This window comes from Apteryx mantelli, chromosome 2 (genome assembly GCF_036417845.1).
Source record: "Apteryx mantelli isolate bAptMan1 chromosome 2, bAptMan1.hap1, whole genome shotgun sequence".
NCBI lineage: Eukaryota > Metazoa > Chordata > Aves > Apterygiformes > Apterygidae > Apteryx > Apteryx mantelli.
In genome coordinates, this window is record NC_089979.1 from 131,031,831 (window position 1) to 131,058,110 (window position 26,280).

A 26,280-nucleotide genomic window follows, 5' to 3' on the forward strand; every position below is an offset into this window, starting at 1 on the left:
AGGAAGATTTACATAAATCAAATTCTATCCCTAAAAGACTTAAAGCCTGTTAGACAAATCTTTAAAGTTCATCATTCAGCTGGTCAAAGCCCACGTTCCCCATGCCTCTGCAATACTAATGGAAAACTGTTGCAGTTATATCTAGTGTTTTGCTATCTTTTTTGTAACATAAAACACCTAGAATGGAGTAACTTATCTAAAGCGGAGTGACTTGGAGACACTCACATTTTCGGAGAAATTGCAGTCAGTCCCAGCACACGAGTAAAATGCCCTAAGGACAGTAAAGGGGCCAAGCAGCCTGCTGTGATCCTATCAGGCCCCCCGTAAGCTAGACTATGCAGGAGTTGTAGTAGAGGTGGGATACAAAACGCAGAGGGGACAACCTGCTAGACGACACCCTGTGCCGTCTGCCTACAGAGCACATTCAAGAAGATTATTCATGGCATTTCATACCCTAAAAATTCAGATAAACATTACAGGTCAACGATTTGCTAGTAAAAACAGCACGTGGAGCTAAGTTTGCTACATAAGTGTTTCCAGGGTGGGAGACCTAGTCTGTCCCAGTTTTTTAAATTACCTCCTTGATTACTCTCCGAACATAAATAGAAAAGTTGCACTAATGAACATCTGGAAGACAGTATGTAACCCTCTCGCTGCTGAGAAGTGTCACTGGCCATATTTGACAGAAGCAAAACAACAAATGCTGTGAGCATTTCCTCAAACTGAACACAGCTTGTAGCAGTATTTCAAATATGCCTATGATCTTCAAATGAGCTCTACAGGGGTACTCATTAGTCCTGGTTTGGATGTGGTTGACATGTGAAAGTAAGTGCTCTCCTGAGATTTCTGTGAAAGCCACAGTGCCAGCGAAGCTGATCTCACAAGACTTCCATCATCTCAGATGACAGAAGTCTCAAAAGATCAGTTAATTTTTGTCATTTTGAGCCAAAATCTCTTCAGTAAAGTTCAGGAGATTTCAGGGGCATTAAATCCAAATACAAACCGTCGCTTTCATTTGGATTTCAATCCTAAACTTGAGTGTGCACCTATTCTAAATGTGGCTAAATAAGAAGCTCAGAGCTCCCTCATTTTTTCAGTATGTCCTGAAAAAACATACTACATTTTGATAATTATATTAATATTATCAATTTAATAATTAGTATTAGCTTATATTAATTATATATACATAAATTCCACTGAGAGAGAAGTTATGAGGTCTGGAACTAGAAATCAGAGACGCTGCTGTGTTCATTTCAGTTCTTCCACTGACAAACTGTGTGGCCTCTAGCAAGTCATTTTGCTTTTCTGTCTCAATTCTTCAATAGTCTAAAAATATTTATCTCACAGGAATATTATCATAATTAATCAACTGCTTCATTAGCAACTGCACAGACTTGAGAAAAGGCCTTTTAAGCTTGTCTATAAAGAAGAGATTTACTGTCATGAAATTTTACTTCCAGCTCTTGTGTCCTCAGTGGTGAAAACATGAAGCTGGTAAAGTGTGTAATACCATCCCGTCTGGCCCAGAGCCCATGTTTGTGACGAGATGCACTTGTGCATCCCAAGCAAATGTCAAAGTTAAGCACAGCAGCCTTAAGTGCAAAACAGCTCCCACTATTCATGGCTCTTGCAAAAATCTTGGAAAGTGAAAGCTGTACAAACTCCAAGCAAAAGACTGCAATCTATCTATGTGAAGCAGAATTTCCCTGTAACACAACTGTGTTTTAACTTTTATAATTTCCTTTTTCCCTGGCTGCACTACCATCAGGACTTGCTTTTACTTGCACCAGTGCACACTGACACACAAGTTTACAGAAACAAAAGCTTTTCTGAAAGAGGCAGCTTAGCACCAAGTCACCCTCACATACACAGATGCATCTGACCTAAGTTTTAAAACCTTATAATAAATGCACAAAACCCAGATCCAACAGTTCATGTGTTGGGCTAGATGATAGCTGCAGCAAGCAAATATTAGGATTGTATTTCACTTACTGCTATGGTTACAAAATCAGGGTGGACACTGGAGGAAAAAGGAGTAAGAGAAACAAATCTACCAAGAAAGTAAACCCTGTGAGAATAAAGAGGGTGGTGGAGAAGCAGCAAGAGAGAGAAAGGGTGGACAGTTGGTGAAGGCTGTTGGGCGGGGGAGAGAGCGAGGTCATTTTAACACCCAGCTGAATAAAGGCAAACAAAATAATAAAAATGCAAGCTCTTCTAGGGAAATAGTGCTGATAAGATCACCACAGGATAAAGTGACACAAAGAAAGAAAAATGCAAGGAATTGTTACAACTTGTGGCTGCAACAAGCAAAGCAATTTGTATGCGCTTGGTAGAAGCAAGATCAAATATTCAACACATATTCACAGCAGCTATGACTAACTGAACAGGCTCTCTTCTCTATTTCACTTATTCAGCCACTGACAGCTTGAGAAGAATTAGTTTCTACTGAGTTTAGTTCATAATCCAGCATTTAGGCATGACGGGGACAAGGTCCTGTTTCAGCAAACAAAACAAAATATGATTAGCTTCACCCATAACATTAATACCTTAATCCACAGCAAGGCATAATGTCTACAGGCAAAGCTACTGCCTGGGGAGGATTTTAAAGTGCAGATCAGGAGCATACCGAAATGTTGGTTTTGGGGACTTTCAAACATAAGCGCAAATATAACAGAAGATACAATTTCAGAGCAGTGAATTTTGTCAATAGTGGTAGAAGCTCCGTAACTTTTAATTATTTAACAAACTATTCCTTAAAAACATTTCTCAGTTACTGATACAAGGAATTTTGTCTCAACTCTTCTTGTTTTAAATTGTAAGGCTTCATTTTGCACTTTTTTTTTCTTCACACTGCTTTCATTGCTTTATTGTGAAGGATAATATGAGGAATTGCTGTTGAAAGCTCCACAGAGCTGAGACATTTTTCTTTTGCTCAGTAGTGCAGAATCTGTGCTAAAAAAAGTCTTCTGGCCCTGAAGGGATGTGTATTGCTCTATTAAACTGATTCTTTTCCCAGTTGGTTCAATATAAAAGCACTGACTTCAGATCATTTATTATATTTAACAACATATTTTCAGTCATGAAACGCTAAGTAGGTAAACCTAGAACTTCAGTGGCTCTGATCCTGCCTGTGCTCCCCGCGTCAGAGTCTCCCATCTGAAATCAATATCGAAAGCTTGCCGATCTGGGCCCAGGATTTGTAACCAGCTGAATTTCCGTTCCAGGCAGTCTCCAAGGCTGCGAGTTGTCCCAAGATGCCACCGCTATTATAACGGAGCTCTTGTTTCCACATTCAACAGCTGCTAAAATGACTCAAATGAATATCAGACTGGGGCAGGAGAGTAAACTCCTGGAGTAAGAGCAAATGCCAGTATTTTCTCCCTTTACATCAGTTGCACCACCACAATTCTCGGGCAGGGAAACAGAAGTTACTTGTAACATATGAAGCAGCAGAAGACTCCACCCAAAAAAATAAACCAACCTACTTGAGATGAAAGCTGACCACCTTTGTGGCTGAGCCATTTCGATTTAGTCGGCATTTTACGTTCATGAAGAAGGAGAACATTATGTATTTGACAGCTGTACGAAATACGCACAGGTCCCTTGAATCAGTCCTAGCATTCTGGGCTGACTGACACTTGCACCGGGAATTTCAAAGCCACCAGCAGGATCTGGACCCCTCCTTACCTCTCATTAATTAGAACAAAAAGTAGTTCTGATGACAACTGGCTAGCCACAAGTTGTTTCATCTTCCTCCTCCTCCAAACCTGTCCAGCATTTTAAGGTAAATTTTAAGGTTCGAGCAATATGGACAATTTTACCGTTATAATTAGGAACATACTCGTTACTGGTTTATTATTTTTCTTTCCCTATACGTTTTCACTCTTACATCTGATACACATTTTCACATTAATTTTCTTATCATTACTGTTCATACTAGAAATGCACACAGGGCACAAACAATATCACCTAACTCGATATACTTATGAAAATGGCAATTTTTTTTTGAGTCATACAGATTCTGTCAGGAAGGCAGGCAAAGCCAAGGCACACATACTACGTTTTATTTAAATTTCATAAAACTACATATCTGACAGGAAGGGAGAAAAAAGGAAAAAAAAAATTAACAGTTCAAATTGAAACTTGCATTTTTCAGTCAGGTTATTTTCATTGCCAGCTGGCTTTTGATACCGCCTTTCAGAGCGCACAAAATATTGTGGGTGTGTATTCTATAAACCTATATAGCTACAGATCAGTGCTTTGTGAAAGGCAGATAGAGAAGCACCAGCTCTGCTGGAAAGAACTGCGGTACCCAGCCTTCCAGGGCTTCCAGTTAACCTTCCAGGTAACCCACATAGTATTGCACTTTCAGTTAAAAGAACCTGAATGTTCCGAAACTGCAAACCAAACTGTACGTAAGCTGAGTATTAAGGCAAAGACACAGGCGACAATTCCAAGTTCATAATAGTCTCAGCCTATTGAACCACATGTTAATATGCTACATGCACTATTCTGCCTCTTTTTACCATGTACATTTAAAGGTATATGTTTCCTCCACTTTTCAATGCAATATATTTTAATATAAAATCAATGTGCGTTTTTGGTGGGCAACATAAAGGTTTTATCCTCTCAGCTCTGAATCTAATATATATATATAAGATATTATATATATTAGATATTAGATATATATAATATATATTATATATGAATATGATATATATAAAATAAAATATAAACAAAATTATTTGCATATTATAAAACCATAATATTAATGCAATACATATTCTATGTGTGTATGTGTGTGTATATGTATGTGCATATATATATGAACTTGCTTCCATTTCCTGCTACAAACTGCTTACAGACCAATCAAGGGGGTGAAACTTTTCCCGTCTGCCTGCTCTCTCTGAAAAACCTGCCATCACACAATATCCACAGTGATATTATTTATTCATATTTATTTTACAGAAGCAAAGTAGGTCACATGGGTCACCAGATGGGTTTCGACTGCTGCATACCAAATCATGCTTGCACTGCTCAGGTGCATAATTTCATGTGCATAAGGCCAGAAGGATTTGGTACCACATCTGGGTCTCACATCTAGAGAAGTCTGTCCTGCATTCTTTCATGTAGGCGCAAAGAAAATGCTGGTCCATCTGCCATGGATTCGGATGGCAGATGAATCAGGTCCAAAGTCCCCCAAACTTCTCCAGTTACTGCCGTCATTAACTGCCAGCAGCTTAGATGACTTCTGTCTAGTGTTCAACACATATATACCTCACAAAGCGCTGCCAGCCGAAGAGAACACATGCAGTACTGGATCCACCATCAGTAATAGCATTAGCAGAATCTGAAGAAATCTGAAATTCCTTCCTAATGCAGGGCTCAATCCGGTAAGGTACTAAGCACCTTCATTTTTACTTTTTTTTTTTAAACTCACCAGAGCATGCAAAGTTTCATGCTTTGAGCACAAAGCTAAATGCACTAGTTAACAATAAGAACAAACAACGTGACTGTAATACAGATGATTCATGTTTAAAATTCATGAACTTAGATATAAGAAATAATTTTGCTCTGAATATTTCCTACTTTTTTTGCTTTTTTATTCATGCAGTGTAGTGTTAATAAACTGGCTAAATAAAGTGGCTTTTTATATTATTTGTGTGTTCAAACAGAAATAAAATATAAAACTACACTATAGAATATTTTAAAAAATGCATTTGAAAAGAAGGAAGTTCCTGGAGCTCTGAATGATGCCTCTTACTCATAAGAGTTAATATGTGTGATTTTTTTTCCACTCCTTGAAGAGTGGCAGAAATCCCCTTAGAAGCAAAGGAGCTGTTTGTTCACTCTACTTTGTTTTGGAACTGATAGCAATTTATGTCTGAAAGGGCGATACCTTTATATGTTAGGTTTGAGGACAAAATCTCTTATCCATATTATAAAGTAATTTGCATTAATGTACAGTTTCAGATATTAAAGCACAGAATTCTCACCATATGCACCAATAATTTAATCTTGTTTTTAAGTAGCCTCACACTTCCAGTAAAAAAAAAGTGTGGGGGGAATAAACTGCAGAACCTTTAGTCCCCAAAACAGATGCCAGTTTTGGATTTATTTAGCCAAGTAGTATTTAGTTTGGCTCAGCCTTGCTCTAGTTGAAAAAACACTAGTCTCTTCCAGAAAGCTTTTAACAAGCTCTGCTGCAGACGCTGTTGCCATTTGGCTTGTCACCCTTACTGTGTGGTGCGGCAGAGAGAGAACTCTTGACCACAGGTTTTCCTTGGCTGAGGGAGGCAGCATTTTTGGCTATTGCCATTCTCCTGGCCAACTGGCTGCCTGTTTACAGAGTGTGGTTTTAGATGGGGTGTTAACAGAGGTTGGGTCAACAGCCTAACCCAAACCAACAGTGAGGTGAAGGCACAACCTATCCAACCTAAGAAAACAGAGATAGAATAAGCTTGTATATTTTGCTGCTCCTAACCAAGGGTTTCTTGCATGCACTACATCTGTAGACAAGTTCACTGTATCTATAGACGAGAAGATTTTTATTTGCCTCAGGACAGATGACAACAACTTCAAAGCAGTACCAGTCATGCAAAGTAGAAATATATAAAAACATGTGGTTGCTTAATCTTTGTCGGCTTGGTTTCACTCTCTCACTTATGACAATTTTACATTGGCATAATGCCAGCGACAGCAGTTCAGTGAAGTTACTCCTGTTTTCCACTGTGATGAGAGATCCTGAAAGGATAAAAACCCTACAGAGTTAAACTGCAAACTGCTGCCCTCATATTTATACTAGCCAGCAAATGGCAGCTCTGAAACTGAAAAAGCATAAGAATTTCAACACTGATGAACTCAGATCCAGGATACTACTACCAAATACCTCTGTGACAGTACATATAAAGCTGGGGGAAACTTACATACACACACTTGTAATTTAGTTATCTACGCTAATCCTGTATCAATACATACGCTTCAGAAGCCTTGACCTTGTAAGACATACAACAACTTTAAAAGCACTACGACATTTCACTGGTAAATTATTTTTATCCAGATTCTGACACTTTTTTTTGACAGCAATAACTTTGTTGCACTCAAGCAAAAGAAAATATCCTGGTTTTATATGCGTCATTCAGTCTGCTTTTCTAACACTGGCACTGCCCTGACACACCATGCGCCCATCTGGAAAAAACAGAGACCATGTACTCTCCCTCCACCTCAGATACTTTTTACTACACTGTTTATTTACTGAGAAATTTTTTTTAAGCCATGTTGCAGTGCACAGATACCATCACAGAACCAGCTAGACCATTTGCTTAAATTCTACGAATCTGCACCAAAAATCCTATAAAACACAGTATGGATCAGAGGGCCTACTCTTTAATTCAGTTTCTTCTCACGGAGAATTCAGCTGGAATGGGTAACATCTTCAAAGTTCATAGACTAAACTGACACAAAGGCAATTTACAGCAGCATATTAAAAAGAGTATAAAATATGACTAAGAATGAAGTAAGCAGTGTCTGGCTACATCCCCCACTGTCTGGCTAGCCAGTATGTAAGAGCAATATAAGAAAACAAAATAAATTTTTGAATTGTTTCTTTTTACCATTTTGGCTTCTGAATGCATTGGGGGGACTTGAGGTGAAGCACACGGATTATTGAGGTTTGGTCCCTGCATTCCCATGATGTTGGAGTTCATTGACATTTGTCGCTCCATCTTTTAAGAGAAAGAGAAAAAATAGTTTCAGCACATCTAGAGACATTTGCAATAATTTATTCTTAGTTTCTATTTAAATGGACTCAGCTTTATTTCTTTAAGTCATGACTGGAAAAATAACAATCTGTTTCATGAATTGCATGCCTGTATGCACACAGGTGTGTGTTTCATCAGAATTGTCCCTGAAACCTCACAGCCAATTATAAAGAAAACGATTCTTTACTAAACAAATGTATCAGCCACCCAGGTTTGCGCTTTTTTGTGATGATTTTCCCCCTTTTAGTATAACAACACTCCGAGTTAAGTGGTTTTAAAAGCATCACTGTATAAAGTTGTGGCTTCTCCTGTTAGTGCAGCCCAACTTAGCTTGTTAAAAACATAAATAAAAATCTACAATCTAGAGTATATGGAAAATGAGGTGGCTTTTTTTCCTCCACTTGGACTGCTCAACTGAGAAGAGTTTTCCATATGCCTCGTTAGGGAAGCTTTCATGTCCTGCTGAGACAGCAAAAAGGAAAGCAGAAGCCCTTCTGGCTATTCAGAGCACTTACTGCAAGCTAACTTACTGCGTAGTGAGCTGGGGAAAAAATTTAGAAATAAAACCTAATGGCAGTGAGGACTAGATAAAATACTTTTTTGTAGTGTTTTCTCTGAAAAGATACAAGCACTGTTACACCCGAGTCATTGCTCAGAAGGGTAGGATGATAAGTAGAGTTATGGTGCTGCTTTCAGCTGGAGCTGAGTATCCCACCTTGCTTCGGGCCAGTCCCCTGAGTCTTATCTCCCTGCAGGACAGCAGCTCCAGGATCCTCCTGGGCTCTGCCAAGCAGGGGAGCTACTTTGTGTGCCCCGTGGTCAGGCAGTGACTCCCACCCCTCTACAAACCCAGCAAGGTTTGCTGCGACTGGGCAAGTGGGAAACGTCCCACTGCTCACCTCAGGCAAGACCCAGCACCCAGCTCCTGCAGGCTCTGCAGAGGAGGCTGCCTCTGCCGGGCCCCTCGCCCCGTCCGTGGGACCATGTGGTGGCACCAGCAGCAGCTCCCACAGCTGTCTTCTCCAGAGCTCTTTCAGGAGTGCTGGGGGGCCTGAGCTGCTGTCAGGACGGCTGTAGGTGATAGGGTCCATCTTGCCTCTGTGCTCACGTCTCCAGGCGCTCTCAGCCAGAGCACACGTGCTTGTCTGCAAGCAGAGCTGCCCAAGGGGCTCCCCAGCAGCACCCTGGGCCCTGAGCTTGGAGGAAGCTGCACTGAAGCAGGATGTTTGCACCCCTTCAGCTGCCTTGGGAGTCATGCCAGAGAAACTGTCCAAAGCAACATTTCTTATATTTTTAGTTGAACTTCCTGGTCAATATTCCAGGAGAGCCTTACTGGTAAGTTATTAATTAATAACTTATTAATGACTGCTTAGAGAGCAGCCAAACCTGAATTTTCTGAGCCATGAATGCCCCCTTTGCTCCAGCTGAGCCAGAACAAGCAGTCCCTCCCTCCATGCCATGTTTGGTTGCTCTCAGGTTGCCTTCCAAAATGAACATCATGCAATGACACAAAAACTTCTTCTTTCACAGTTCCCTCTTCCCCATGCCACCCTTACTCGTCTCCACCCCTTGTCTGCCTAAATGTTTTATATTGACAGGGTTGTTAAAAACATTCAATAATTTGAAGCTACAATTGCAAAGTTCTCTATGTCACCCAGAAGATGGTGAATATTCCCAACTCTGCAGAAATTAGTTTGAGTTGAAGACGAGCAGTGATCATGACAGACTAAATTCTATCTTAGTACAAGTAACCAGGCCTGCAAAGTAAGTCACATTTCTTTCTTATTAGCTGATTATCTCCCAGAAGCAAGAAGATTACTTTTAGAGTTCGCTGGCATAATTTAGGTGCATGACTTTTCCAGTATGTTCTGAGGCTGACTTCAAAAATATCTTTTTGTTCCAGCAGACATACTGATCTCACCTACATGATCAAGAGTGAGAACCAGAAATTGTAGTCTCCTGTAAACTGCTTCAAATCACTCTCACACTAATTAACATTCCATTAATTGCAGCAGAAATACTCTTGTGTAAGATGAAATAGAGAAAAAGGTCTAGCTTCCCTACTTTATTTAGCTCCTTATGCTTTGATTGTTTTTAGAAACTCCAGCAGACTTTCACCTCTGCATAGGTTGAATCAAGCAAGCAAACAGACTTCCCCAACTCCCCTCCAAAAAAACCACCCCAAACTTACAGGCATTAGTACAGCAGAGGATCCAGGCATGGTAGGGTTGGGCAGGGTGCCAGGCATAGAGGCAGGCATAGGCTGTCTTTGTCGGTTGTGTAGGTGCAGTAGTGAAGACAGAGAACCTGGGACAGGCCTAGGAAAAAAGGAAAGAGCGCTGTCATGGACTAGGGAGACTAAAAGTAGGCACAGACAACTCTAGACAGGCAGGCACAGTTAAGCCAATCCAGCATTTGTCTTCTCCTGCATAAATCAGTAGAACAGAAAGTTTTCAAGAAACAGATGAACCACATTTCCTTTACAATTTATTGGTTAAAGCACCAATATATTTCATATGACAGAACATGAATGCAAACATAACAGCCATTCTGAGTCTACGCACCCCAGCATCGTACAGTGGCCAGTAAGAGATTTCTACAGCCAGAGTGGGAAACTTTCCCGACATGCTGCATCAGTGCATTGCTGTAAATTCTACCCTTGGGGGGAAAAAAGTATCTGGATGATAGTTTTTCAGATGATGACAGAAAATTAAGCATACTTAAATTAATTTTGAAGTTTTATTACCTGTAAATAAACTACTCTAAAATGAGCATTTTATCTCCACTCATATTCTCTCCTGTAAAACTCAACTAAGCCTTTATTCCAAAGTGAGGGTCCTAATTTTACTTGTTAGAATGTCAACGGAGCACAGGAAATGGGGGGAAAAAAAGGAAGAAAATCAGCAAAATTACATTCAGATTAAGTGGCTTGTAAAGGCAAATAGTAAGGACCATAAAAAGCAGAGAGAGTTATTTTGGCAAAAGGAATTTAAAAGATTTAGAAGGATTTTTCTAAGTGCAGCACAGGGAAAAGAAAAAGTAGGCCCACTAACAAAGAAGAAGAATCGTAACATTGATGGATTAAAAGAAGCTGGGACTACTCCGATAACAGTCTTTAAGAATGTGTTCTTGGGAGTTAGTTAAGTTAATCAGCCTCTTTTAAAAACGTTTTTGAAGGAAGTATGAATTGCTTGGAGTTTGGGGTAAATAAAACAAGTGTTATCTTTTCAAAAACCAGGAAAATAAGACAGCTTTCACATAGTGTCTCAACAAACATTGCCAGTATAATCTGGCACATTGAAGTCTCACAAAGCAGTACATTCTGCAGTATAATACAGTGTTTATTAGGCAAGAGATACTCCTGGAGGTACGGGAAGGAACTGGGAAGAGGGAACATAATCAGGAAGATTATGAAAAGAGCCTTTTAGTATCAGGAAGATTATTAGAAGAGCCTCTGCAGGGGGGCATGGAAAGAGTTAAAGACATGTGGAGCCTCTAAACTTCAGGGCTGCTTCTTAGTCTTAGCAGAAGCACCTTTTGCTTTAGTGACGAATCCACAGCCAACCACTAAAGCCTCCGAACTGGGCTGGTCTGGTCAGAGAACCACCGCCATAATCCCAGAGCTGGGAGGGGGAAGACAGTTCACTTTTCCTGCTGGGTCTCAACCAGTACACCAAGGGATGGGACACTGGATTTTGCCCCTCCAATTATAAGCAATGCTGGCAATCATGAACATACATACCCCTTCTCTAACTTTAGCCCTCACTCCCATTTATCTAAAAAGAAGAGGCCAAAGGCCTCTGAGCAGTGGGATTCACAGAAATCCAGGATGGAAAACACTGTGCCCAGGCTCCCAAAACAAGAGATGTCTGTCTCATGGCAACAGCAGCTTCTTCTGACCTAGAAGTACCATCCTCTCCTGCCCAGAGTTCAAACCTCCTAATCCCCATTTCCCCAAAGCTCCTCAGTATTTCCCATCCCTCGGTTTTCAATCCTGCAACTCTCCTCTCTGCAAGTCCTTTCCCCCAGAGCCATTTCTGTCCCCACAAATCCCCCCTCTCAGTCCTCGCCTGCCTGCTTCTGCGCACCCAGCACCTCCATCCCTCTGCCCTCAGCTGCCCTCTCTTTGGCAGCTGCAAGTGACTGAGCCCATCCTTTTGTCTCAGTTCTCCATGAAGAGAAAAAGCCTGTGTTCTGCAGGATGTTTAAAAAAACCTCCCAGACACATACAGTACTTATTCAGAAGAAAAAAAAAACAAACAACAAATATACCTCAGATATAGAGCTCTTCCTATGCCTCCCTGGTTATCTGCTGATGGAGGAATATGCTGTACATCTTCCTACTGCACAAAGAAACTCAAGACAATGTTTCCCAAATATATGGTATAACCCCATGAGAGGGTCCAAGAAGCACTGTGGGGGAACATGAATCAGCTCCTGGGATAGCAGAGAATATGGTCAACTCAGCACAGCACTAAACCTGGGTAGGTGTGGAGGTGGCCTAAGTGGAATGAACGTAGTACAGGAGAAAAGAGCTCAGACAATATACTTAAAGTACACAGCCCCTGACACCCCCTACCCTCCACCTAAAATACAGCTGCTCCAGGTACTCATTCAAGCAAAAGAACTGGAGAATCATCAGGACAAAGTAAAAAAGCAAGAAGAGAAAGTTCAGTGATCCTCTGAAAAGAAATAAGAAAAAAAGGAGGAAAACCTCAGGCTGAGTGAGGAGAAGCAGCAGCTCAGATTAGTTTTTAAAGGTTGTGGTCACCTCCCACAAAAAAAGTCCATTTCCTAGAGGCACAGATTCAACGCAACTACAGACCTGCAGAGCAGCAGACACATTTGATCTTTTCTAAAAGGTCTTTTCTATCTCTGGCTTTTAAGTCAGTTTGATGACCTCCAGACTGAGTGTTTGAGACCTATGCTCCAGGCTGAGGAGCTGAACAGAGCATGCCACAGCCCCTGTGGGGATGCCTGCTGGGTTTCCTCCCAGGGAAACATAGGCTGGGGGGGGGAACTGTCACATTGGCCTGGAACAAGACTGAGGCATGCTCCCCCGTATCTGGCAGCTCTGAAACCCTCTGGGCCCACCAGCTTAGACAAACCCATGTGAACCATACTGGCTAACAGAAGGAATGTATTCAGCAAAAATATCACTTGAGGTTTCAGCGTGACCAAAGTAAAATTAGTACCATGACAACAGCCCCCTGCCTTTAGTCATTCTGAGACTGTCCCACATACAGATCCTTTGTACAACTCACCAGTTTCATAATAACCTTAGGTGTTAGGCTGTTTGACAGAAACTTATTTTGGCCTGACCTATGCAATTTGTGCAAGTGATTCTCAATGGACTGCACGGTTTGAATTTTGCTTATATGTTCCTGAGCCAAAAAAAATTTCTGAAATTGCTTTAATGAACTTGGGAATATGGGACTTGGGCAAAAGGGAATTATTTGTATTTATTAAAATGGCAAAGAAGCTTCCTTGCTGTCCCCAGTTTCACCTTTAATGCTGCTTTGCTCTGGGGGTCTGCATATGCTTTACGCTTGGTGGAAGAAAAAAAAAATCCTCAGTACTTTCAGGTATTTTTTTCACACTAAAACTCCCCCTAGCCTATTCCCAAGTGTGTTTTTGCAGAGCTTGTGCTTCAAGGTTGACCCTGTTTGTCAAAAAGTCTGCACCACTCCTGCCACCAATAAAAGTGCTACATAATGCGCACCAGACTCGGCTCTCTGTCAGGGAATTCTGACATTGGCCAGTACTCACAAATACTTCTATTGCTTCCACATTGAATACAGGTCATTGATTAACATGTGTTCACGAGCACTTGCACAAGATCTCAGGGAACATTTATGGCATTGATTCTTATAGGCCGAAATACTCAATTTGCCTAGCTCTAAGACATTTCTTCTTCTGCCGAGGACAACAAAATCTCTTTGTTGTTGCGTTTTAACCTGCAGCAAAGGAAAGTCAGTAAGACGTTATAATTATCATTTTTAATGTTGAACACGTTGACTCTGCTCCTCTCTTTGTAAATGCTGAGGAGGTGCAGCCTTCAACCTGTTGGTAAATATTGCTGACTGAAGAATTTTAATTCCTTGGCATCTGTGTCACTAAATAAATATGGTTATTGGGCAAGCAGCCTGCAAATAAAGGACAGATAAGACAGAAAACTGGCAAGTGCTCAACCTCACTGAAAATCTGGCCATCTATGTTTTTTTCCCCAAGTTTAAGAATTTTCATCTTGTTCCAGCAGGAGCCTGCTGCTGGATACAATGGGATCGCAGTCATGATTTGCACACTGTCTCTTTGGGCATACACAGCTTGGACGGATAGCGTTACAGTAGCTCAGTAAAATGCCACATGTTAGCTGAGCTGTTGTAAATGACCACATCAGTTCTCCTCCCTCCGCATGGTTGTGTTAACACCATGAGTCATCGTTACTAACATTCAGGCAGATGGGTGGTACTCCACTAAGCCACGGTGACTCCATCATGTTCTACCAATTATTAGAGATAACTCCACTAATTTAATCAAACATGCATGATATATACTTCACTAAGTGCCTCCTTGTTTAATACCAAATATTCTGTCTGCGATGATGCAACAGCTGTCTGCCCCAATTTTCTAGATTGTCTAATGACTACACACCACACTGGCCTATTAAAAGCCTAGGCTTTCCTTAACCTGTAGTCTTCAAAGATAGTTTCCACAGGTAGCAATTTCCTGCTGAGGTCTCATGAGACTAAGTCCATACTGACCAAGACCCTCTCAGCTGAGGTGCAGAGGGACTGACACTGTTTAAAGCATCACTGTAGTATGTTTTCTATTACAGCAAAACCACTCCAGATCAGTGGGTCTTATTATGACATCTCTCCTGCTTCTTACTTGCCTGCCTGTACCATTGGGACTACCATGGGGTAGCCCGCAAGGCCAGCTACACCACAACTGAACTTGTTCTTCTTCAGCTAGCTTTGTTCTGGAAAAAGTAAAGCCACATGCACATGGAGTTGCATTTGAACTGAGGAACTCATCTCTTGACTTTCTATGGCCTGCAGACCCAGCCAGCTCACATGGAAGCAGCCCACAGGTGGTTGGTTGTGCTGTGGCAATTTGCCATCTTTGGTCAGCACTGGCTCAGGGATTTCTGCACCACGCTCCAGTTACAAACACAGACTTGCCCAGACTTTCATCATTTCTATATACATATATATGTGTGTGTATGTGTGTGTATATATATATATATATGTTTATTACAACAGTGCCTAGAAGCCTTGGTTTGAAAACTTTGGGTGACGTCCTGCCCCAAAAAGCTTATAGACCAAGGATAAAATGAGGGAGAGCAAATGGAAGCAACAGAGAGACACAGGTGAATAAGGCCTCAGTGGTACCACTATGATCAATGTGAAAAGGAACAACCACTGCACACCGACAACCTAGATATTCTCAAGGTATGTTAGTATGTGCATGTTGTTTGGGCTTATTTCAGGTTGAAGCACCCAAGTACCCCACCATGCTGAGAATGAACACAGTTGACCACTGTCAACCCTCTGAATGTCTCATAGACCACCACATACTGTAGTAATTAAACTTTACATTGATAAACTGTAAGTTCACTGGAGCATGTGGTTCTACAGACCACAGCAACTTCTGAGGCTAGAATACCTGAAGTGCTCTTCTTGGCCTTCAATATCTGAAGCACTCAGCCATAGGGCAAAGATAAAAGCTCTGGCTGCAAAGGTGGAGGGGATAAATGTTTTAACCTGCAAAAAGAGGGGGCTGACTGGAAGGGCTGACTCACTTGTTGTTGTTTGACCTATAGTGCCATTACTTAAGCCTATCAATCCAACTCCAGCTTTCCTCATTTGTGACCCATTATTTGAGATGCTCCCTCCCAGAAAAAGTTAGGGCAGTTCTGTCTAACTTCAATTTATTCATTTGTCATTCAGAGGAGGAAAACAAAAACAAACAAAAGAAAGCAACAGCAAAGCACCAGACAAGTACTTGGAATACCTTGCATAGTTCCAGGGACCTCCCCTGACCTGCAATACCCCCTGTTTAACAATATTTTAGTTATAGCAACATCAGAGAGCCAAGCTTTCCAAGAAATGGGAGCTTTATGTCACCAGGTTTTTCAGGGAGCCAAACCGTATTCAGGGGAAAGGAAAACTGGCACCTAAAATTAATGGATCTTTGCCAACCTAGTAAAGATCTTTGTTTGTATTTCTCAGACAATTCAGACATCTGCATGATGTGGGTAGATTATTATTATCAGTAGCAGACATTATATTGTGGTGGTGCCCAAAGGTCCCAGTCGGGACCGGGACCCCATTGAGCCTGGCACTGTACAAACAAAGATAAGAGACAATTCTTACACAGTGTGTTTACAATCTAGAGACACAAAACAGATTAAAAGTAGAAGATGGAGATAGAGCATAGAAGCAAATAAATATACTAAAAAACTGGAGACAGTTTAGTGGCACTTCTCTGGTTGTTTTGGGGGGGAGCTGTATGTTTTTTATTTAACTCCTACGGATATGGTCAAGAATGACAGGATTGGGGAAGTCTGCAACAGGAAGGCAGTAACTAAGATTAAGACACAGGAAGGGCAACACTCTAAAGTGGGAAAATTGCAGCTCACGACTTAGAGGATACGGGGACCATCCAGACAAAGCTGTGCTTTCTGTAGAGATCTTTAAACAGAGTGTGCATATATTTTTCTATTACATGCATTACCTTAAGGATTTTCCCAAGGTGGGACAAAATGAGATTTGCGCCTTTGAAAGAGAAACTAGCTGATGTTAAAGGCACTGGCAAGTGAAAGTGATGCTTGACACCATAATGAGAAACTGGCGGAGTGAGATAAGGCTAAGCCATGAGAAGTCTTAAAGACAAGAAGCTTGATTCACAAGTGTAGGAAAAGTGAGTATACGTGTTGGAGGAGAGCTGACACAATTAAAGTAACAAGCTACACATTGGCACAGAAGTAGAAGGAATTCAGTAACAAGCATCAAAAAAAGGAGGAAGATGCAACAGACATGAAATTCTATAAACACAGTCAAAAGCAAGCAGAGACGTTACTTCGCAGTTCATGTACCCCTTGATATCCTGTGAGAAGCTGTTCACCAGGAGCAATGCATCTCCATCAGAAATGCATTTGTGCTCACTTCTTTTAATTCACAGGGACAGACAGGGACAGCATATCTAACTGAGGGAAAGAGTAAGCAAAAAATAGCAATAATAAAAAAAGACATGGTATGGATATATGTACAGTCAAATACTAGAAACCTGTGGAAAAATGCCTTCAAAATGTCTTAAGAACACTGTACTTCTCACCTGACCTTATGGGAGGAAAGCCCCACAAAGCAGCAGCTATGCTGCTGCAACATATTTTGTGGGCCAAACTCTGTTTAAAGATTTAGTCAAGGATAAATCTTGCCTTTAGAAACTCCAATTGTGTTAATACCACCTATATTTCCTGAACACATGTTTAAGGAGCCTCTGCAAATTCAGTGTAAGTACAAGGACCAGCAGGTATTGGAAGCCTCAGAGAACCCATTAACATTTGCCTTTTGGCTCTTTCAGGTCTTAGAAACTGCTGGTTTCAATCTTCCCTTCCCTCTAAACATTTTGCTGGGTCTTATTGCCTGACCATTACAAGAAAAATAAGAAAAGGTAGAATGGTTTCTTAGACTATAACCTCCTCAGAGCGTTTATGCTCCACATAGTGTTATGCACGCAGCTGGAACTTGCAAATGATACGGGGACGAGAATGGCATACTTAAAGCAAAACAAGGAAACACAGCAAAAAGCAGGTTCAAGAGATTATAAAGAACTAGCTCATATAAAAACACATTCTGGTAATAAAAAAAATTGTGGGATAAGAACAAAAACTTGCAGCATAAACATGATAAAACACTTAATCACGAAAGCAAGCAACAATGTCAAACATTGTCATGTTCTCTGAGCTCAAACAGGACCCAAGGCTTAATTTTTCAGGAAAACAAATGATTTTGCATCACCACAAATAAGAGTGCATCAGTTTTCTTTGAAGAAAAAAGGTGGCAGTAATACGCAAACATATCAAATGGAAGCTCAGATGTAAACATAAAAACAGTAATAAAACTTACACAAACATTTTCTAACACATCCATTCCTTTTGACAGTCGAGCTTAAGGCTCAAGCCTGGCATGCAGAATTAATGAACAATTGAAAATTTAAGGCTCAGTGAGGAAAAATGTCGACAGGTTAAACAGTTGGAAAGAATCCCAATCCCTGCATCCAGACAAAAGCGACAACAGAACATGCAGTAATTGTTCTGCTAGGTCTGTGCTATATAAAGGTGTTCAAGCATTCATTTGCTCAAGTGGCCTCCAAAGCTGTGCATTCACAAACATTCTTAACTTAACTTTCATAACTTTGCATCTGAAAAGAACAATAGTTCACAAAAAGGATGGAGGAAAAAAAAACCCTTTTTACTCTTACAGGGCTGAGAAAGTATTTGGAGAGCTCTCAGTGAGTACTTCCTACCAACAGCTCCCTATGCTGGAAATGTGGTAAAACAAATTTCTCGATTAAAATTCTGTTTCTATTCACCCTTATTATTTGGAACACTGAAATTTAATAGAAATACAAAGATAAAAGAACTTTGTCAACCCTGCTTTATAATAAAAATGAAAAAAGAATCTTTTTGAAGTGATTTATTTTTCCTTTTTTTTTGTTCATTTTTTTTAACTTCCCAAACAAAGCAGAAGTTTGTCTCTGAAAATAAGATGGTAAATTACAGCAAAGTCATGAAAACAAAGAACCAACAGTTTCTCCAGTGCAGGCTTGTTACCATGAGCTAATAATTCCAGACTTTAAGCAAGCTTAGCCTCTTTTTTAATAACTGCATGCCTCTAGGCAAAGTATTTCTACTAAAAATTATTGAGGCATGGAACAAGGCAAGGTGTGTGAGCTAATGTTGGATTGTTCAGTTACTAAACCAACTCCTATAGCAATGAGCCTGCTCTGAACTGACAGATTATTTCTCTGTATACACTTGTATAAACACACTGCTTAAGGTTGAAATCTGTGTAAGCTTTCTTTTCAATTAAAATGTCAAAGATGACAGCACATGTTTTCACTGTCCTCAACAGAATGATGGATGCCGCAGCAGCAGTTTCATACCCCTGTGTTTCAGAGATGTTTGCCTGCCTGGGTGTCTAAGAAAGATGTACTTGATGATCTTCTCATATGGCTGTAGGCAGAAAGGTCTACTTTGGAAATCTTATGCTTCAGAGGGCTTAATATCTCTTGACTCTTTCCTCCTCAAAGTCCCCTCACGTGCCTCCAAAATCCAATGATTGAAAAGTTAGAGCAGAAAGTTTGTTGTGCCCAAAGAGGTGGGAAAAACAGTTTTGAATGAAAACACCAGATTGCTACTTGAGTGACAGGCCTTAAATCCCAGATTGGCTTCCAGTCATGGGCAATTTGCTTCAGGTGCCTAATTAAAGTCCCCACGGAAACACAGCTGCCCTGTGTAGTCAACAGAAAGACACAGAGCACCCCAGAAGCAGCTTGTGGTAATGCCACTCTTCAAAAAAATGGGACAAATTTGGGTCTTTACATTCTTCAGCTCCACATCAGCGAAACTGAAATAAAACTTTATCCATCAGCTTCTCATTCATCGTGTCTGTTTAAACTGCTCTTTGAGGCAGAATATTGTCTTTTGGTACAGACCTTGTACAAGGCCAAAGGTAGCGGGCTCCAAACCTTGGCAGGTGTGAAGCTTGTGCGGCAATACAACTTGTAGCACACAGAGCCATACGGCTGTTGTGGGACCCGCAGCATCATTTTGGTCAGAATGCTGCCAGAAAAAGACTGACAAATGAAAACAGTCTCTGTGAGAGAAAAACACACCAGCGTCTGCCACCAGCAACTGTTTGCTCTCCAGTCTGCCTGGCGTATTCAGTCTGTCTAAAGCTGACAAGAAACAACTGTGCTATACGCAACATCGAAAGCAGGGTTGACCCACAGTTACTAGTGAGGAAAAACAAGTAGATACATAGATATGAGATGCTTTATTTACTGAGATTTAAATTCTATCCTTAACACTAAAAATATTATAGAAGTAACATATACCTTGGAATTTTTTTTAATTATTTAAGAAAATACAAAACATGATTTTTTTAAACAAAACATCAAATTAGTAAAATAGAAAATTATAGGTTAGAAAAGTCTAATATGACATATGAGATCAGTGGGAGACCAAAATCCAATTCCTAGCCCACCTTTTAATAAGAGTATCATAGAAATAGCACGCATTATGTGCTTGGTAATGGTCGTTGCTTCCCTAACACTTCTGCCACTAGCAGATGCTCCCGTGATGTCCAGCTTTCTCCACAGCACAAGGAGAAGTTAGCGTTTGTGCATAGCCCACACCAGTTACAGCCCCACACCTGTTCAATGTCTCCAAGCTGCTGGTTTCAGTGGGTGGCCGTCGGGGAGGAAAGAGAGAAGAGCAGTATGTACGTGAGGGTGTTCTCTCAGTTATCTGTTTAGCAAGGCACCTCTAGGTGTAGAAATTTCCTCTAGCTGCCCAATAACTATGTACCTTCAGTGACCCGCTTCCCACCCCCAACTCACTCCACTGATTCCTTTCAAACTTTCATGAAGATCAAAATGAATATATGCCATTTCTTGGAAGGAGCCTTTGTGGACACTTCATCTTTTAAACATGCTAAAAATCCCAGCTGACAACTGTATTAGTACAAATGATGAGAAGCACAGGATAGAGGTGAATCTTAAAGCAAAAAGAACAAAGCTGGCGAGAACTGCTTCAACTGTACTTCAACAGAAATCACCTCCGAGCCAGTGCTGACTGCTCTCATTATTTAAGAGCACATATTGCGTTCTCTGTCTACATGTCAGTGGGAGTTGCCACTGACTGAGAGCATACAGGTATTTAAGGCTACTCTTTCTGCTAAGGATAATGCTGAAAAGCTCAAGCAAACATGAATCCCAAACTCAGCTACAGCATTTTTCACACAGCTAAGGCAAAATTCCCTAAAGGGTACAAATCATGTTCAGCTGCTGTTTGCTCCTGAAGTCCCCCAGAAGGCTGTATATTACTGAACTGTGTGTTCCACAAATGCCCAATGAAAGTGATAAAAGTACTAGAAGTAGTGGCCGCTGCGGATTTCACCGACGCTCAGATGCTGACACAGGCTAGCAAGGACAGGCCCTGGTTTCCAGCAGTGTCCGAAGGGAAGAAGTGAGAGCAATTTAAAGCCACTGTGCATTCAAGTGTAACCACAAACACATGGGTAAATTTCTCTCCGTACACATGTATGAGGACATGCATAATAGCAGAGACAGCAGAAGAGAGAAGGCATTAAAAACAAAGTAATTTTATTCTTGCAACAATGTATGTATTGTCATTGCCATTTCCAGTCCTATCTGTGCCTTCTCCCTCCCTATTACATACTGGACTGAGCACAAACCTGCAGCTAATTTTGAGGTTGGAGTTGATTTGTTTTCACATCAATGCAATTAATTTCCATTGGAAACTGCATCTCAGGCATTCAATCAAAATAGGCCTAAAATAATTCTGAAAAGCTCATCTGTCTCCAATCTATATAATGTTTTAAAGACTGAATGCATGCTCTGCAATAACATTGCACTTCACAAAGCTTAAAGCTCTAAACTTGAGGGTATCAGTTACACTGAAACTGTAGTAAATTAAAACATCCAGTTTCTGGTTTGCATTGATTTATAAATATCGACAAAACTACTATTGCAATCATTACCACTTTGGGTGCTCAGAGTTAAATTTTCAACAGTTCAGGGTTATTTTCACTCTTATTGTGGCTACAGTAGCCTTTCAAGTTATAGATCAAGTTCCAGATAACATGTAAATCTTAAATCTTAGCTTTAAAAATATGCATACCAACCAGCCAATATTCATAATAAAAAGCAGTAAGTCTAAACGGCCCATAACATCAGACTCCAAGCACATTTTTAGAGAATCTGCAGCATAAAGTGGAAAGCATACTTACGGTTATGAAATATTTTAAATAAAAGCAAGTGGAAATGGGATAAAATATGAAAAGGCAAATGTATAATATCTCTAGTTTTGTTACCAAGACTTTGCTCTTCTCTTTTGCGTAGTTCTTTAGAAGGAGAATAAGAGATGGAAAAAATTAGAAGCATTTCAACATGATTTTTCTATTCAGCCAGAATATTCAAAACCCCTCCTAAAGAGCTTTGCATATTAGTCTACCTGGTGACCTTCAAAATGTGCTTGTTTATGAGCAAAATATCACTGAGGAAATATAAAGCTGAAAATAAAGAGTGCTCACAGGCTGTAACCCAGTTAACACAATAATTTGAGAAAACAATAAGAAGAGCATGAATATATCAACAGCAACAGAGCCAATTCTCAATGGTGTAAAACACATAGCTTTGCCAAAGACAATGGATTTAAATCAGCTGGGAACCTCACTCACATACGCACGTGCATGCACACTCCATAACCACACAGGATATAACATATGTTACATCTAGTAGTAAAACAAGTTTTGACAGCGACCAATGCTGTATGCTTCAGAAGAAAACAAAAATCCCCACCTTACACCTTGACATCTGCTGACTACCATGGAGTAATTCCTCCTGACCCCTGGTGGCCATTGGCTTATGAAGTGAAGCAGGAGGGTAACCATAACATTCATAGCATTTCCTCTGAAAGAACTGGCCAAATTCTACCCTTGCTGCACTTCTTGACATAGTCACTGAGGCAAATATCACCATACAGTACAGCTGAAAGCAACAAGGAGAGTTTGATCCTATTGTGGCAGATAGCATTCGTTCTGGCACGATGCTCCTGCCATGGTGCTATTACAATCAATTAGAACAGAATGAGACCCACAAAAATCTATGAAACCTATGAAGATAGGTTTCATAATAATGCTCTGAAGTAGTGACTTGCACAGGTTGATGATACAGTGCATCACACTAAAAAAGCAATAAAAATTTGAGTTTATTTTATGTCTTTACTTTCCAATTTTATGGACATTTTTGGTTTGGTATTTCACAGCTGTATTTTTTCCCCCATTTCCTCTTGATAGAAAACTTTTTTTAAAGAAGAAACATTCTCCCAAAACCAAACTTGATGTTAAAGGCTAAGACACCATCGACTGCACCAATTTACAGTAAGGGGCTTAATGATGAGTAGTCAATCATGTAAAAGCTTAGGTCATCCTGCCAGCTTCCACGAGTTTGCAGTATGAACTAACACATTATTATTTTCTTTTCTGAATTTTTATTTCATATGTCTTTAACATGAATAGTAAGTGTTCATACAGTCCATAAGCACAGTTTGGGTTTGCACTATTTCTTTTTTTCCCCAGTTTCCCTTCTGAGGACCATTGCTGAAACGGTGCTTTAGCTAAAACGCTCCCACCCTAGGCAAAGTAATATGTCAACAGTCTAATCAGCATAGCCAAGAACTGAATTAGGTGAATTCTGAAACTCTGAGACTACTGGATAATCTTAAGATTTTGCAAATTTCTCTAATTCACCCAAGAATTTTCAGCATTACAGTTCAGCATTACCAGGCAAGGAGAAACTACCTTTGTATAAAATAGTTTAAAAAGAGGGGGAAGAATCAGACTAGAAGGACTTCTCCAGCTGCCCTTGCACGGTTGCAGTAATGCAATTTGTGTTCCTAGATGAGGCCTGAGTCTCCCATAAATGCACAGTCCTGAAAACAAACCTTCTAAGGAAACCAGTGTAGGTTTAACTTACGTTGACTGCCTGATGCTGTGAAACCACACTCCAAAGTACTGCTTTTAAGTGCAGTGCCACTATAGTCATTGGAATCAACTGCAGCATTTGCATTAAGAGTTTCCAGATTTAAACTGTGGGAACTGGTACCCTGCAGTTGTCAGTGGAAGGCCTCTGACAATGTAATTTGTTTCTCCTGCTGGCCTGACAAAGTCAGAGCATGTTGACATTCAAGAAACATTACTTTTTTTTTAAACTGTTTGCTTGGAGCTGTTGGAGGGGCAGAGGAAAAGGGTTATTTGTTATCTTAGCAGGAGACAGAGCCAGAAGGGGGAGAATGGAAAGGAGAAGATACATTCTTTTCCATATGTCTCCTATAAAATAAGCAAAGCATATGTCTTCCTTCAATAATTAGCACCACACACACCCTGAGACATGCAAATGCAGTGCATGTGAACACATAAAAAATGCTAACTTTACCTAAATGGCAAAGTGAAAGCTCCCTTCAGATTAGCATAAGATCAAATCTATTCGATTTGGTCAGGCACTTGACCGACCTGGTTGAAATACCTCAACAGTCACATGAATAGGCCTGGTCAAATGCTGTTGCATCACTTACTTACATTTATTTTTTACTGTTAATATTTAGCAATGGAAGAAAGATACAGATCTGGGCTCTACACACTTGCCATCTCCAACAATATGATCTCAGCTCAGAAAGCAGCAGGAATTTGCACAGCAGTGAATATGGCTGATTTCCAGGTGTCAGAAGCCATGGCTTACTCACTCCACTGTGTTCTTTTTTTGTTGTTCTGTTTTGTTTTGTTTTTCATAGGAAAGACAAATATGATGAATGCAAAGAATAGTGGCAAAGTCATTTTGCAGGTCAGCATGTTTCTTTTCGTGGTCTCTCTCAGTTTTGTGGAGCACAGATTTAGCCGTGGTATCAGCCTTCTAGGTAACAAGTCCTTAAAATGCTCATTCATAAAATTTGATGAGAAGATGAGTGTTTAGGGGCAGTAATTAAAATGTGTACCATTTAGACCAACACTGAAATCTGTCTTTATCTCTTTTTCTCTATAGAAACAAACCAACTGTCTGCATCAACATTACACCTCATATAAATCTGGCCCAGTCTGTGTAGGATATGCAGCAAAGGTAATGTGTGGCTTAAGAGAAGAGAACACAGCAGTATATAAGCAAGACACTGCGTTTGGCAGGCACATACAACCAGCTGTTTGTTCTTTAGCTTGTGGCTATACATCCATTGGGAACACCCCTGTCCCTGAAAACCGTGCTTAGCTCCTGGTCTTCTTTCCACTGTAGATTTAACCCTAAGCCACGGATAAGCATAGTGTTTGGCATTTAGAGTAAAGTGTCATTTAGTATCATTTCTGACATCTCCATACATTATAATGAGCTTCTTTTCACAGGGGACTTCGGATCTGATTTTAATTTGTGGTAAGGTTATGGTCACAATAAATGTCTATTTCAGATACTCATGAGAAGACTCTAATGCAAATGGAAATAGAAAGTGGCTGTTTTCTTGTACTTTCAAAGCTACATATGTAAAACACACATACAGTACAGATCTGTTCCACATGGAAACCCATTATTGATCCACCACTGCGCCACGGCTCTTCCCCTGGCAGCAGGCACCATCGTGCTGAACAGTTTCAGCAGGTTTTATAGCTTGCATAATAAAAGAACAGGTTATGAAATCATTAGCACCTCAGCTGAGGCTGCCACAGGGATGCCCCCCTGTGCTGTGAAACGTTTCTTTGGCAGCTGTGTCCTAGAGGCATATTTGGATGTTGCTGCTTCAGTATCACCACACAGCATGGAAAGAAAATCAGTATTTTCATGTTTTGGACTTAATGTGGGGGGTGGAAGTTTCTCTGGTCCACCTCGAGGCTAATTCTCCCCATTTACACATGCTTAATTCTAGGCATGAAGACCTGTAGAAAGTCCAGACATTTATAACCACACTCCCAGCCCTATGCTGCCAGTGCTGCCAAGGACCCAGGCCAGGCCTAGCGAGGCTGGAAGAGACTTCAGCTTCACCAAGCATCGCACATTCCAGCTCCCCTCCTCCGGCAGGCAGCCACTGCTAGTGGTGCTTCAGAGCAGCCCAGATGCAGCTGAGGGCTGCTCTCCTCTCAGGTGGAGCACTGTGATGGACTACAACACACAGCTCTTTAGCACTTTCTCCTCAGAAAATGCAATCTCAGCTGAAACTGTGTCAGTTCAAGCAGCTGAAGCTAAACTTGCTTGCCCGTCCACAAGAGAATCTACATCCCAACCAAAGGGAAACAAAACCCACTGCAACTTCAAAGCCAGGAAATATTCTCTCAGCTGGTCACTGAACAAAACATTTAGGGCACTTTAGACAGTCCTTATTCCAAGTCTGAGACCCTTCTCAGAAGGTTCAGAAGTATCTGCGAACCTTGCTTTTGCAAATGAGTAAGATAGCACAACTGCGACCTGGGCCAAGACCAACTGGTGGTTCTAAATATCTAGCTGGATTTACACTCAGTCGACTTAGACAGAGTTAGACAAGTAAGTGATGAGTATATGAAGAAAAGTAAGAGTTGTGCAACTTGAATGAAAGCACCAGCATCAGACTGGGAAGGGGAACTCATTAGAGACAATGAAATTCTACCAGCTTGAGCCAACCAAAGATTTGGTGCACCAGTATTTGCAAAACTGAATTCAATCAGTTTGACTAATTGCATGTGATCAAAGCACCCGA

General features: G+C 40.7%; 1 protein-coding gene across 5 annotated transcripts in view; it reads right to left on the minus strand.

The window, feature by feature from the left end:
- The window catches only part of CREB5 (cAMP responsive element binding protein 5), a 259,891-nt gene that overhangs the window by 57,702 nt on the left and 175,909 nt on the right, over positions 1-26,280 (minus strand). For all 5 annotated transcript variants that reach the window (XM_067291564.1, XM_067291563.1, XM_013941396.2 and 2 more), the window contains 2 exons: positions 9,952-10,078; positions 7,614-7,724 (listed from right to left, as the gene is read on the minus strand). In XM_067291564.1, coding sequence (XP_067147665.1) covers positions 7,614-7,724; positions 9,952-10,078 — 238 coding nt within the window. The remainder of the gene's footprint in view (positions 1-7,613; positions 7,725-9,951; positions 10,079-26,280) is intronic.